The sequence below is a fragment of the Pteropus vampyrus genome, unplaced genomic scaffold, assembly GCF_000151845.1.
Source record: "Pteropus vampyrus isolate Shadow unplaced genomic scaffold, Pvam_2.0 Scaffold91, whole genome shotgun sequence".
NCBI classification, from domain to species: Eukaryota; Metazoa; Chordata; class Mammalia; order Chiroptera; family Pteropodidae; genus Pteropus; species Pteropus vampyrus.
This window is the reverse complement of record NW_011888872.1, coordinates 8,051,656-8,067,271: the sequence shown is the minus strand read 5'-3', so window position 1 is coordinate 8,067,271 and position 15,616 is coordinate 8,051,656. Positions and strand designations below refer to the sequence as shown.

General features: G+C 31.6%; 1 protein-coding gene across 15 annotated transcripts in view; it reads right to left on the bottom strand.

Moving 5' to 3' along the window:
* Positions 1–15,616, bottom strand: part of NRXN1 (neurexin 1) — a 1,047,547-nt gene that overhangs the window by 930,646 nt on the left and 101,285 nt on the right. For 8 of the 15 annotated variants that reach the window (XM_023532814.1, XM_023532816.1, XM_023532823.1 and 5 more), the window contains exons 4-5: positions 11,560–11,589; positions 10,778–10,789 (exon numbers count right to left, since the gene is read on the bottom strand). The exons of 4 other annotated variants lie outside the window; for them this stretch is intronic. In XM_023532814.1, coding sequence (XP_023388582.1) covers positions 10,778–10,789; positions 11,560–11,589 — 42 coding nt within the window. The remainder of the gene's footprint in view (positions 1–10,777; positions 10,790–11,559; positions 11,590–15,616) is intronic. 3 more of the 15 variants (XM_023532817.1, XM_023532826.1, XM_023532821.1) reach the window with 1 other exon arrangement.

Here is a 15,616-nt window from a genome sequence, read left to right as displayed (position 1 = left end):
CCTTTTCTTATTGTACCATCTAGAACAAAAAGCTTATCTGAATTATGCTAAAACTAGTTTATGTTACACAGAATCTTAATAGTCTAATTAAAGAAATTAAAAAATAAATTAAAAGAAAACATCTTTGTTATTTAGAGGCACTCTTAGTCTCACTTCAAATGTTTTTTTTTTTTTTGTATTGACAGTAATAGAAGTTACTACAAAATGAAATGAATATACCACACACACAAAAAAACATTTCCCAGTTTCTACTTCTTCCCTCTTTGTTCCTCCCTCTTTCACCTTACTTTTTTCTCAACATCTGTGACTCAATGAGCCTTTAAAATATGTATGCAAAGAATGTCTGGCCTTTTAAAAAAATCTTTCTTCCATGTACTCTGTGATTTTAAGTTATCTTTCATTTTCCTTGAAAATTAATTTTATTTTAATCACTTATCAACAGTCAAACTACATTTGACTTACAATTAAAAGTAGGTATCACTTTCAAATACTGTACTATTTTATTTTATTGTTTCTTGCAATAGTACATGGGTACTAAGAGATTTATCTTAGGCCAGGGGAAGCTTTCTGGTGTTCCCCCAAATCACATGAAATATGTAACCATTATGTATAGAGCTTTACGAGCTCCTGAAGTTGCCCTCTGAGGCTGTTATCATAACTCCTTCCATCTTTTCTACCAGTAAAAATAATGCCATGCTGTCACAGTAATCACATGATCATTTCTTCCCAGACCCCGCCCAGAAGTTGGCTTTCTCACCTTTAGCACTCCTCTCCTTGCTTCTTTTTTTACTCACATCATTCTTATAACCACTTACTTCTGTAGATTTTTTAAAAATCTTATATCTCCATATAATTTCTATGCCTGTATTTGTTATTTCTAAAATGCCTCATAAGAACATCACCTTTTCTTTTTTAATGGACTCTAGGGACCAAATTTCTAATCCCTAAAGTATGACCTTTGTAGTAATGACATATTCCTTGTTTTACTTAATGCCTCTCTCACCATAATCTCCAGAAAAGAAAAAAAAAATCATTATAATTATCTTTTTTCCATTGTATAGAAATATATTTGTGGAATTTTTTGTTTGCTTGTTTTATGTGAGCTCAGTATTTGTTGGTCAGCTCTTTCCCTTTGTCTGGATCTCTTTACCAGGATCATGGTCTAATATGGACAATGATCCTAAAATATATTACGAAGAATCCATGGGAGGACATCACGTAAAACATTTAAATGTTGTTGCATATTCAGTTTGATTTTTTTTTCTTTTTTTATATCAACACATCTGAATTCTACACAATGAAAGTTTTGATGACCTTTATCACAAGATTTGGAAGAGCCCAGTGATATCTTTACTAGTTTGAAAACCAACTCTCTAGTTTCAAAGGTAAAAGGTAGGCCTTAATTGAGTAATCACATCTTCTTTCTCAGTCTTTTCAAAATGAACTAACTTCTCTTAAAGCAAGATAATTATTTTTATTAATAAGAAAAGTCGTTCAATGCAGAATAATCAGGATGGAATTATCAAGTTCTACATGCACCTGCAAGAAAAAGAACAAAGGAACAATTCTAAGAGGGCAACAGCCAATTCTCTGAGTTAGTATTACTCTCAACAAAATAGCTGTGCTTTGAAAGCTTATAGTGGAGTTGAGAGTTTTTTGTTTTCTGTTTGTTTGTTTGTTTGTTTGTTTTTTACATACGGGATTCCAATCCACCTATTGAATAAAATTATGTTAAATCAAATTTGAATTTTTCTAAATGTGCCCAGGTGGTTAGGGGTGGAAGAGGGCTGGGCAGTGAACCTGAGAACCAGTGGGTCAGAACAATGGTAATAAGATCAAGGTTTGTTGTGGTCAAGAGATTGTTCAGGTGTTCTAGCAGGGAAGTAAGCTATTTGACCAGCCTTGTTTAAACACAACAGTCCTCATTTATATAAGTAATCCTAATTAGGGAATTACATATTTGAAGTAGTTGAAGAAAAAAGAGACAGTGACTTAGCCTAATAGGTCATAACATTATTCCTTATGAACAATGAGAGGGCAAATTCCCAAGTCAAATTGTCTTCCTGTTTTTCAGTCCAAGTTTTGTATTTCTTTTGGACCAATTAGCTTTCCTCTCTTTCCATCATTTCACCTAGTCATCTCACAAAGAATGACAACGGTCACAGCAAATACAGACGTGTTAGTGCAAATCCAACCTCACTGCTAGGAAAGCAATTTAAAATGTATGCTCTGCTGATCGACAGATAACATATTCTTTTATTTAGACAAATAATCACTAGAAAGACAGCCATAACAAGCTATCACGTAATTCCTTTAAGTCAGCATAGCATGAAAAATATCTGTTCGCTAAGTCTAGCAGAAGATTTCTGGCACATTTTTCCACTAGCAATCTGCAAAAACCTATGGTTACTTTGGGAACAAGCATTTACCTGTGAACTGAAATCACAGTTGGTTAATTCAGGGATTTCCATCCTTCTGGCAGAATTTTAGCCCAATCTAAATTTGATTGTTTCCTTGAATGGAGTAATTTAATTTTCTCCATGTCTATTGCCTTATAATGGTAAGTACAGAAAATAAAATAAAAAACTGGGTCAGTTGACCAGGTAATTCAGGCCAAAAAATAAAATAGTGCTTAGAAACTTCATATAAAACATGAGTCGTTTTTACTTCCTGAATTATCTATTATCTCAGTAGTCTTATTATCTGGTCTATATCTGAGCTATGTAATAAAAAAAGTAAATACCAATAATTACTGGAGATTACTTTGGCTTCTACTATTCTGGATGAGCTATCATGTGGTCAGAAGCACATGGCAATTCATAGGCAAACAAAGCAAGCAGAAAAGGAAAAACTGCATTTAGTGGAATGCACATTTTGTATAAAGCAGATATTATTCAAATGTGTAAAGACATGTCCTGAAAAAGAGTAACTATTATTTCCACGTTTATATTTCTTAATGTTAAAAACTTGCAAAAATCCATTCTGAATAGCTATGATTTTAGTGTCACAGCCCCACATAAAGAAAAATAGCATATGTGATTTCAATAATAATGACTAAGATTGAATGAAACCATTCTCATTGCCTATCTATCATCTATCCATCCAACCATCTATCTATCTATCCATCTATCCATCCATCCATCTATCTGTCTATCTATCTATCTATCTATCTATCTATCTATCTATCTATCTATCTATCTATCTATCTATCATCTATCATTTATCTACCTTTTGTGGCTGGATTATAATTCAGAGATTTCCAACCATTGTAGTTCTTCAGCACAGGTTCCAAGGCATCAGACAGCTGGCTGGAGACCTGTACTACATGATAAATAATTTAATTAAACATATGATCATTTATCCCTAGACTAGGAAAAAGTCAAAGGCCCTTTGGATGTATATAGCTATTGGAGGACCTGAGAAGATTGAATCTATTTCTTTTAATGTTAGAAACACAAGATAAACTACATGAACATAAAGTACAGTGGATCCACTTCATTCTTTGAAACTTTCTCTCAGTCACAGCCAAAAGATACTATCCGAAAGTCACATGCTAAGAAACCGAACTTCCAGGAGCCTCTTCCTGTTACCTACATACACAAAGAGACATACTGAGATAAGTAACTGTTCCCTTAAAGAAATATTTCTTTAAGTCTGAATATTAGAGCAATTAAAAGGATGTGCATGCCCATCAGTGGTTGGAGTGGTTTTCAAATCCCTTCTAAATTCTCTGAGACCACCTAAATTGAGCAGGAATAAAGGAAGATCAAAAGAGTCAAGTCTGAGTCCTTTTTACTCCCACTTTAAGGAGAAAATTTTCATTTTATTGATTTTATTTGTTTTTCATAGGAAGAATAACCTTGATGTAAAAAAGAAAAGAGAAATTTGAAAGTCAGCATATTATGAGAAAGAAAAAATAATATCCAATGCAAGCTCTAAAAGGAAACTTTATAAACTTGTTTAGCCAATCAGTCAGTCAGTCATTACACAGAATTATTGATTACCTGCCAGCCATTTTTCTAAGGGCCCTCAAGATACATCAAGGCAGGGCAGAAATCTCTGCCCTCTTATCTTCTGGTGGGAAAAAGACAGATAATAAACAGTACACGAGATAAGTGAAAAACAGTTTCAGTATGTTAAAATAATTGTTATGAGACAGAAACTAGATTGGGGTATGTGAGTTCAGGAGAGGAGCAAATTATAGTTTTAAATAGGATGGTTAGGACAAGTCTCTTGAGAAGGTGCCATTTGAGCAAAATCTTGAAGGATGTGAGGGTATTAGCCAATTATATAAGTATCTTAAAGTATATGTTATTTTTCCAGGAAAGATACTTATCTAAAATGTGAACTCCCTAATTAGCTTTTCCTTGAAAATCTGGTCTTCAGGTGACTAACTGGTTAGTTTAAGTGCAACTCATATATCACTCTGTCATTAGTAAGACAAAATATTAATTCACAACGAAGTTTTCTCTGGATGGTACTTCCAGTCTGTGAGAAATTATTTACCTTTCTGTCCCATTCAGCCCGTAAATTTTAATCCAAACAGTAGTACTTAGCCAAAAAGGAGCCAAATCCATTTCAGCTTCATTATTGTATGCAAGAGAAATGTGAAAGTGTGAAGAGTTACAGAAATACCCAAATAATTTCAACTGAGTAGAATCAACCTTTAATGCTTCATTGTACCAATAATTCTTTGTATTATTTGTACTCTTGGCCATCACATGATATATACTGCTCACGTGTTAAAAGGTGGAGTTTTACTCACCAAAAACGAAACCTTAAAAAAGAGAAGCAAAAGCATCCTATGTAGTACTCTATGGTTGCTTTCCTTCGAACTAACTTTAAGTTTATTTTGTAAAAATAAGAGAGTGAAACCCTGTTTCATGATTATTGGCATATAAGTGGATGAAAGTCTTTAAAGTCTCCTTAAGGTTGGTTATTCCATAACAGTTATTTTAGATCAAAATTTCCATAATGTTTTGCCTATTATTATAAGCAATGACCCCTATCATGCTTTATATTTCAGAGTGTCAACAGTTTTTTTCTAGATGATTTGTAATGTTTTTCTCTACTCCAAAATTCTATAATGCTAACTAAAGATTCAAATTTCTTTACTATATGAACTAAGCACTCTGGGAAATTACATTGTTCTCTAAAATCACTGGCCAACAAAATTTAAGAAATATCCTTTTATCAGCCTAAATCTGTTGATGCTTTTTTTTAAAAAAAATCTGGATGCACAAAAATAATTTTTAAATGTATAAATAAAATAAAATTATATTTTGGTAGAGGAAAAATCCATTTAAAATCCAGCATGCTATAATTTAAGTGTTTTTCCATTTATGATCTATTTCAGTAAAGCATCTAAATTTATACTTATACTACCTCATTCTTTAAATTGGCAACTGTCGAATGTCCTTTCTATGCTCTTCTCTGAGGATGAATTAATCTACTACAAGTCTAATAAAACCCTTGTTTAGTTTATCAGTTATCAAATGCCATCATTATTTACAGAATCTATAAATACGTGGAACACTTCCCATTACAGAGTCAAGAGTGCAGAGATACATAGGAACTGGAACTTTTATTTGTAATAAATATGACAAAATTGATTAAATCGTAGCAAGAGAAAATACATAAATATTTACTCTTCAAGTAACTTTTGTTGATTGTACCCAGAATTGATGGGCATGAAGGCTAAAGAAGAAATGCAAAATAAATATCATTTCTAAATAGTCACATAGCCTTCTATATATATCCTATCAAGGAAGTAGATATTTAAGGATTAACTTTATGTAGTGAAATTCTGGTCTTTTCCCATTCCATGGCTGTGAATGAGGAGCATCCAGTACTGCAACAGTAGAAGTCATAATAGATAATCCAAAATAAAATATTTCTTAGTTTGCATATGCATTAACACAGGCATTTCAATACAGTAAGATTCTGTCAATATCACAGATGTTTCTAAAAAAATGCAGAATACTTAATATTATGAAGCCAAAGGAGGAAATATGATTTAAGAAACCATACTAAAGAGAAACGTATTTTCAAAATTAGTTTTATATCAAAAACTATAGCAAATGTACTCAAAAGTTATAAAATAAATATGCATCATGATGTTAGTGATAGGAAGTAACAGACAAATTAAGTTTATAGCAATGCTAGAGTTGAAAGACTACCAAAAATCCTGAAAATGAAAAAAAAAGTATGAAAATACTAAATGCTTTACTCCTTTCTAAGTATTCATCATATCTAGTCTATCTTAAGTGTAAATATAATTAAATATTAGTTGTGGTATGACATTACAGATACAGCTTTACAACATAACCTTTGATATTGTTTATTAATTAGTTGTAGTAGAGTCCATTATATCTAGGTATCAACACAGTTAGTTTTGAAAAAAATCTATTTTTACTTTCTTTATAAATTATTCTATTTGAAGATCTTCATTTTCACTAATACAATAAAATATAGGCATTTATAAAATGTGTAATTATATGCTTGACAATTGTAATACCTTGGTCTTCTAGTAACATGAGAAACTTGCATAATCAAACAAATGTCCACTCGAAACAGCAGAATGAACATTTATTTTTCAAATATGCTGTTAGGATTTATGAATGCAAGGAACAGCAAATACACTCATATCACAAAATAAGACTCAAATTTTGGCTTTTTTGAAAGTTTACAATCCAAACTCCAGACACAGGTCTTATGTATTATCACAGTTGATAACAGTGAGATTTAAAATAAAGAACTCATGGAAACCACATAAAGTAATATAACATCAGATCTGAATTTTAGGAAAATTCTTGTACCTGCTATCACATGAATAGTGAAAATTAAAAAAATAAAATTTGATTATTTGCCACTGTGACAGTGAATCACATTAAAATTTTTGAAAACCCTTAAATACAAAAATTCATTGACTTTATTTTCTTACAGACCCACTGCTGTACATATGCTAAGGCACATTAAAATGATATGAGAATGATGCCTTACTGAAAAGATGTACTGCAACTTTGGAAAAGGATATGAATGATAGGAAGTGACAGAAAGCTTAGAGACAGAGACAGAGAATTCCATATAATCTGTTGCAACAATTCTTTTTAGCTATTTGAATAAGTTTCCTGTTCTTTTTCTACCACATACTTTGTCCACTCCAAACCCTTCACAATCTTCTTCACCTCTACCTCCTCCAACATGCCACCCATTCCCACACACATACTTAAATCATGAAAATGGAAAATTCAAGAGACAGTATGAAAAATATCTGGAAATACAATGGTCAAAAAGAAATACAATGGTCAAAAATAGAACCTTCCTGCTCTCATGGAGCTTACAGCCTAATAGGAAAAGTTGATATTAAATATATAATCACTTATATAAATATGCAATTGCAATTATGATCATTGCTATGAAGGAAAATACAAAGCACCAACATTTAACTGACAATTTTTAACCTGTGCTCCTGAATCCATGATAGCTGGATTTGCAGAATAAATTACTTTAACATTTTCTTATTTAAATGGTCACTCATTCCTCTCAGACAACCATTAGAGTAAAATATAAACAAATAAAGCAATTGTTGGAATGACATGACCAGTTAAACATACACAGAAAACAAACAAAAACAAAAAACAACTAAATTCCCAGACAAATAGATAAACCTAAATTCTAAATAGAATGGAGAACAAAGATAGCATTATCTATGGTCCTAATGATACCGCTGACAAATTTCAAGCCTAAAAAAAAGCAACTGCAATTTCACAAAGATCATTTGAATCCATATAGCCACAAACAGCAGAAGTGAAGTTTGCTCTAATCTCTTCAGCTATCTCAAAAAAAGCTATAATTTATTGAAACAAAGTTTATTCCTAACTGCATCCAGTTAAAAGAGACATATCCTTATTTATAAAACAAGAAAACAAATCCAAATAATTGACTCTAGAGTCTGAAATAGAAGGACCAATTGAAAATATGAGGCACAGTGGCCTATGGGAAGAGTGAGAAAGCTTTCATTTCACTCATTAGAATTCTGCTAGCACACAACAGTGATCCTTAACATGTCTCCAGCTGACTTAACTGTTTTTGCCATGCACAAATCATAAGGGGTTTTTCAGTTTCCAAACCTAGAAAAATTAATTAGGGCATATGGAAGGCTCCACGCCAACTCTGTAAGGACACACCACAAAGTGATACCTCTAGAGAGAAGACTGGGGAGTTGGAGGAAGAGGTTATCAGAGGAAATATTCTCTTTAGATGAATTATTTCTTTTTTTACTTTTTTTTTTTTAATGATATGCATTCATTTATCACTGGGCATTTTAAAATTTAGAAAATATGTAAGAATTCATACAGAAGAAATAACAATGATAACAATAATGTTCTTGAATCCAATTTTGTTTCTGGATTCTAAAAAGAAAGATATTAATCCACAGATATTCATTCCAGAGGCTCTCGATTCACTACTCCTAAAGAGAAAAGTTGTGTCAAGAAAAACTCTCCAGGATTATATTGTGATAGAAAGATTTAGGAGGCATGAATTTACAATGCAAATCAGTTATTTTAGACTAAGCAGGTCAACACTTATTTTATATATAAGTAGACTTTAACCTGAGATAAGAAGCTACAACGTAAAGTTGCTAGACATTTTTTGACTTCTCCAAGAGGTGGCACAAGGCAGACGTATCTACCTAAGGGAGACCCTGATTCATCTTATCTTTACCTTTATGAATGCAGATCACTTTTTACCACTCTCATAGCACTTCCATTCTGTCATTTACACTAACCTGTCCACATGTGTTTATTTCCTTATTGTATTGACACTCTGAATGCGGATACCATGTCGTAGTCAAGATCATATTTTTGCTCTAGAATGCAGATTTGTTTAATTAATATGCAATTAAAGAAGACAAAAATCACATTTCTCATTTATATACATCTAATAAACCAAAATATAAAGGGACCACTCTGATTTTCAAAATACTCAAGTCCATCTTAAATCTTTGTTCCCCATTTAACATCAAAAAGCATATTAACAGAAGAAGAATATAAAGGAAAAAACAAATTCCTATCTTCTGTAGTGCTATGTTGATTGAGGAATAAAATTTGATGAAAACTGAAGTAAAAATATGTTTGACACTCATGTCAACAGAAAACATTTAAGACTGACAGTAAAACTGAATGAAATTAAGTCACACTTAAAATAAATTACACTGAAACAAATATCAGCTAAGTATAAACAATAATTATTCCTTATTTAGGGTTAGTTAATTAGAAAATCATTTTTAAGAGTTACCATTCACAACATAATGAATATATATAAATATATATATGCGTGTGCGATATTCAGAAAGTTTGTGTATAAACATTCATTCATATAGACATATACATGAACATATACAAATTCATACAGATAAACCACTCAGCTAGTAAAATATAAATACAGTTCCTGCTATTCCATTCTGAGTCTTATACTAAGGAACATGGTAGGAAATGCCCACTTAAGAAAGAAAAGCGGGTATCAGTTTGGCCTCAAAAAAAAAAAAGTTTAAGAATTATCCCAAATAATAAAATCTCCAAAAAAACCAATGCCTAATGTCATTTGCACAGTTCCTGGAAGGCTTAAAATGAGATTAAATTATATTACTGAAAATGATTGACCAAAACACAAACTGCAATATCATACTTTCTTTTTATTAGCTCAAAGTATCCAAACACATTTGTTTCTAAAGCTCTATTTTATACCTTTAAAACTTTGATATCATTTCTTATTTATTGTCCGGCTCATGTTCAGCTGTTTTTTAAGCAGAAAAATTTCCCTCTTAGATGACACAAACATAAAGGAGCAGAACTGTGAGCTTTAGTCCCAATTAGCTAGTTTAAGATTCAGAGCATAAGAAAGTTTCAGAGAATTCAAGGATAGAACACAATCTTGTGTTCAAAATAACCAAAATCAAACCCAAAAAACTGGAGACCACGGACACATTCACTAACACACAGTTTCAAATGTTTAATTTAAAGGCTAGTATGCATATTTGCCACACTGCATACCATATATTCCTTTTAATGAAAGCACTAAACACAATGTGGATGATTCTAAATGACAAATTGCACATGCTTTTAAATTTGGCACCGATGCTGTCAAAAGAGTACACATGCCTGACTTACCAAGTGATGCAGAGATGTATACTGGACCAAAAACATTCTCAAAACAAAGTTAGTGTGTATGCACAGAAGAAAGAACAGGCTTCTCTTGCTCCATTTTTTCTCTCTTTCACAATACTGCCTTTTTCAGGTTATCATGGAGTTAGTGTGCATATATGACATATAGCAGACAACAAGGTGATGAGCCCATAGCAGTACCATTTCAATGTGCACATGCTCAGACTTATATCTCAATGCAGAATAGCTAGGGAAGGTGTGCTCCAGAGTTGAATGTTTGAAGGTGACATATGCACAGTGACTATGCTCATCATTTAACCACCATTAAATGATACTGCAAAAGCTGACACCAAAACCTGTAGCTAATTTTTAAATACACTAATTATATAAGCAGCTGACATGAAACAAATTACTCTAAAGAGCAAGAAAAAAAACAGAGTGAAACATTTTGATGAATTTTTCTTACCTTAAATTCATAAAATATTCATTACACTCATACCTACCTCCCAGTGCCCATTACAAATTCCAAAAAGGTCTAAATATATTTGCATAACTTAGACATACTGTAATTCATACAGATGATATTAAGGAGAAATAAAATAATGTAATACCTTTACTTTTACCTATGGGTTTGATGAAATGGTTCCATGAAGAAAGGGTTTCCATACAAAGAGAATAAAGAGGAGAGAAACAACAATAAGAATTATGAATATATGTATCTGTGCTACTCTTTGAAAATTAAACAAGACAAGAAAGTATAAATAAGGGTTTGAAAACAAATGGAGATACAATAAGTACATGTTAAGAAACTTGCCTTTTTTAAAGGTAATTAATACATGCAGAGAAACTGGAAAGCCCATGCTCGCTTTAAAAATTACACAAAAAAGAGGTATACAATGACTATAGGTAAAAGAAATATTGATTCTGTGGAACACTATACTCAGCATTCTAGAAGCCAGAAGCCAAAGACGTCTGCATGTTTCCAAACTGCCATGCATGGGTGAAAAATGGACTCTTTTTGGTACAATAGATTAAACTGAATATCCTTTTTCAGATATTAATTTCTGATGGTTCTTCTTTCCTTTAACTACCTTTAACTGCATATGCTGATAAATGTATGGGAACTTTCAATTACAAGTTTTTATGTCTCATTTATTTGTAAATATTATAGCGTAAAGAATGAACAAAAAATAAAAGTCAAAGGAGTAAACCAAAATAAAACCATCAAATAAAGAGGAGAGAAGCACATGGAAAAATGTGAACAAAAGTTATGTATTTAATTTGCAGCCAGATAATTCGCAAGCATTTTCCCATTCTTGGCACTGATGGTTTGAAAGCAGCTATGAAACAAGAAAACACTGAAAGCAGAGTGGAAAAGGAACAGAGCCCATACCTTGGTCGCCCATCATCAGGTGCGCCAGACCTTGAAGGGAAACAAGAGCACAGTCAGCAATAAACAAGGGAGCATGGGAAGGCAGGGTTGTCACGGTGACAAAAAATGTTCGGTGACAGACATTGTTTTTCCTATGAGACATGTCTGTATCACAGAGGCAAATCAAAAAGCATTCTTTCAACCCCTGGTTGGAATGCTTTGGGGCAAAGAGTTATAGAACTGCAATTTAAACACTGGCATATGCTGCACTGTGTATTTCTTCTTTGTATCAGTTGGAACAATTAAGAGCATAAGAGCATGACTTAAAATCCAACCAATCCCCTAAATATTGCATCTGCCCTTCATGCCCTTTGATGAGACTGTTTTGAACACTGCCCCCACAGGGCCTGTCATTCTTTGGTGATAAAATCAGATATTTAAAAACCCAAAGGAATACCTGAAATATGGGCTGGGTCTGATCTTTTTCCCCTCGTCAAAAAATGAGAAGTTTCAAAATTAAATTTAAAAAAATCCTTAGTCACACTGAAATGATAATGCAGAAATGTCTCCTTGTCTGACACATGTAGCAGTTGACTAAGCTTGTTCAAATACAAAAAAAGATCATTAGACATGCAGTTGTAAAGTTAGAATTTACTACAGAATGTTTTTAAGAAATAATGGATCAGCTTTAAATAGGTTCAAATAATTTTCCATGAAGAACAAAATTATTCAGCATTTTATTTAAATGTGACTTCAATACTAAGCTATGAGTTAATTTAAATGAGTACATAATATATACACAAATATGAAAAATAATTTCAAGGAAGTTTTCTAAAATACTGAATTCTCTTTATTTAAATAATTTATTATCTCTTGCTTAACAATTAACTTCAGGTTGAAGATCATTCCTTTTTTAAAGAATATTTCTAATATTTTTAAAAGGTTCTTTCACTATCCAAGTAGATACTTTTTACTGAAAGACATAGTTCCTAGTTCTTTATTCTGAATTAAAAAAATTAGCTACTCCTCAATCAGTGTATATTTCAATAATATGGGAAAATATTAGAGCAATATAATTTTAATAAAATTTATATTTCCCAGTGTTATTTCAAATATGTTTGAGATTTTATTTGAGCAACATAACATTATGCATTACTTGCATCAATACTGAAATAATCAGTATTATTTTCCTCAAAGTTTAGGGGTATTTAAACATCCCTGTGGGGCAGATACAATTATAATCATATAATCACAATATGAAAATTATTCAACAAAAGAGTTTAAGGATTCTGTAATCTAACCTCTTTTGATATTTCCTAAGTGATTTTAACCAAAAAAAATCACACAGTCAGATTGGAAAGTTTATGATCTGTTGGTGATTCATGATATTTTATATGCTTAGTGGCTTATCTGTCCAAGTCATATAATTTTTCATTTAATTTCACTTTTAAAACTACTATATATATATTTCTTAATAATAGTTTATAACTTTTTATACACTAAATCAGAGAATTATCTATCAGATCTAATTTTTATTAAATATATTAGACACCTCTAATGGTTTTTAATATATTTATCAAGTATATTAATAAATATATTTATTTGTTATCACCTTAGTAGGGATAAAAATGAATACATTCAACTCACGCTAGACATTCCTCATGCTAGATTTTCTACTTTTAAGGGAGCTCGACTATATTGCCAAAGTCAAGTTACAAACAGATGTTAAAATTATGATTGAATAAACTTTATTATAATAGTTTATAAGGGCCTAGCCTCTGAAAATCTTGTAAAAATTTTCCATGGGATGAGTGTGTGTGAGAAGAGAGGCACTCATGCTTATAAGGCTGGTTTTAAAATCCCTTAGAATGCAAGTGGATTTAAAGAGAAAAGAACAAAAACATGAAACTTTACAGGATGATTAAAGAAATGCAAAGGAAGTTGAAAAAATATTTAAAAAGAAACTTTCAATCTCAATTTACATGCACAATATAAATGAGACTGATTCTGGAAGATGTCTGACCTGCAGGGTAATATCAAGTGCATATCCACGTGCTATTAAAATTATAGTATAGAAAAACAAAAGCCTTATACAGAGCCAATACTTGGAAAGATAATCACTGATGATTTCTTTTGAAGTTTTAATCTACTTTACTTATTAAATAATTGAACAGAAATATTCAGTACCTAAGCAGCTATACTGTCCCTAAAGAATGACAAATAATATAATTAACTTTGCTAGTGATCAACCCGTATTACCATGAATTGTTCTTTATTTGAAACGTCAAATCTCAGTAACTCTATTGGCTATTTATCTATAACCTTCAATGGAAAGTCCTTTTCTAAGAAATCTCTCATTCTGTAGAAAAGTACATTATTCTTACAGAATGTCTTTATTTCAAAGTATTGCAGTGAAATATGTTAAATGCTTCTTCAAACATATACATATCAGTAAATTATTCATGCAATAACTGTTAATTCTGTAATTACATAAATTGATAGAATATCAATTTGCCTTACACAATTCTTTGCTCTATCTAGTTCTTTTCACATATTTATCCTTAAAAGATTTGTTTGGCAGCATATTAGCTAATGCATTTGAGTATTTTAAAGATAAGAATGCTGAAATATGCTTAGTTTGTTGGATTCTATAGAAAAAAATTGTACACCTTTCTCAAAATTCCTTGAGATAATTTTAGAAAAACTTGAATAAATACTGTAGTTTATTTAACAGACACAGAATATTACAAATATACTTACCAGGCATCATGTTGGAGTGCTGTATGCTTTCATTTCCACTGGCCAAAGGCTTATTTTTTAATCTAAATTGATGCCTCTTGCTTATAGTCACTACTTTATTTTTCATTCTTTTTATAAATCAAATCATTTAAAACTAAACCAATGATCTTGAGATGATGTAATGCTAAACAACTTTAAAAGACACCATTTTGATTAAGAAAAAAATAAAGGATCATGCACTATGTTCTTTCTCATTTAAAATAAAAGCAGGATTGTATCATTTTTCTATACAGAACACTGTAACATGTATTCTAAGGTTTAGATGGGATGCTGAAGTCCATCAAGGGTTGGAATTAAGGTGGGAGGAGTTTTATATATTTGGGACTGATGGGGCTGAGAGTACGTGTGTTCTATATGAAAAGTGATACACAATTCAGAAATCAACAAACGCTCAGAAAAAAGTTCAACTTACCGTCTAAATTCGAGATGTACTCTATTAATACTAAGAAATAAAAGGTAAATGAGAGTTGGAAAAATAAAGTAAAAAGCACCCACCTTCCACATTGTTGTCTTCTGAAAGCACATGACAAGGAGGGAGAGAAAAGGAAAAACATTCATTAAGCAGCATGCAGACTGGACCTTGCCTTTGCATGTCTTCCTCATGCAAGGCACCAAACACATCATGCAAATGCTCCATTGCTACCATTCAAAGGGGGAAACAAAATCACGGGAAGCAGGTTCCCTCCCACTGGCAGCATCTTAAAAAATGTGATACTTAACTTCAGTAATATTGCCGTGTGCTGAGCAAGGAGTTTTAAAAAGTTTTTCACTGCCCTCTGTAAAGCAAACATCATTCTTACATGTGACTGGCCTAGTTTTTTCCAGGCAATTATTTTTTAATCTTTTAGAATTTTATTTTACACAAAGCTAAAATCCTATTTCAAAATTCTGATTTGTACTTGGATGAAAGTCCATTGAAAATAGCCATGAAATCTCACTTAAAGATATTCCAGTTCTACCAAATAGGTAATCCATTTATTATTATGGCCTTTAAGTATTTCTAATACTTTGATTTCTTAAAGAAATGTAACATAAATTTATGCAATTAAAATCTAAAATTTATTTGGCTTATAGTGTTCATATTTTATTGTGAATGATAATTTATTGTAATTATTAAAATGCTAATTTTTAAATGTTAAGTAGAAAAAGTAACCACTGAAAGACAAGTCCATTTGGGAGCTGTCCATCAGAAAAAATTTATCGAGATTTATTCACTTTGTACTTAAGTTTCAGGTGTGACTATAAATAGAATTAAGATCATGACAGTATTAGGTAAACT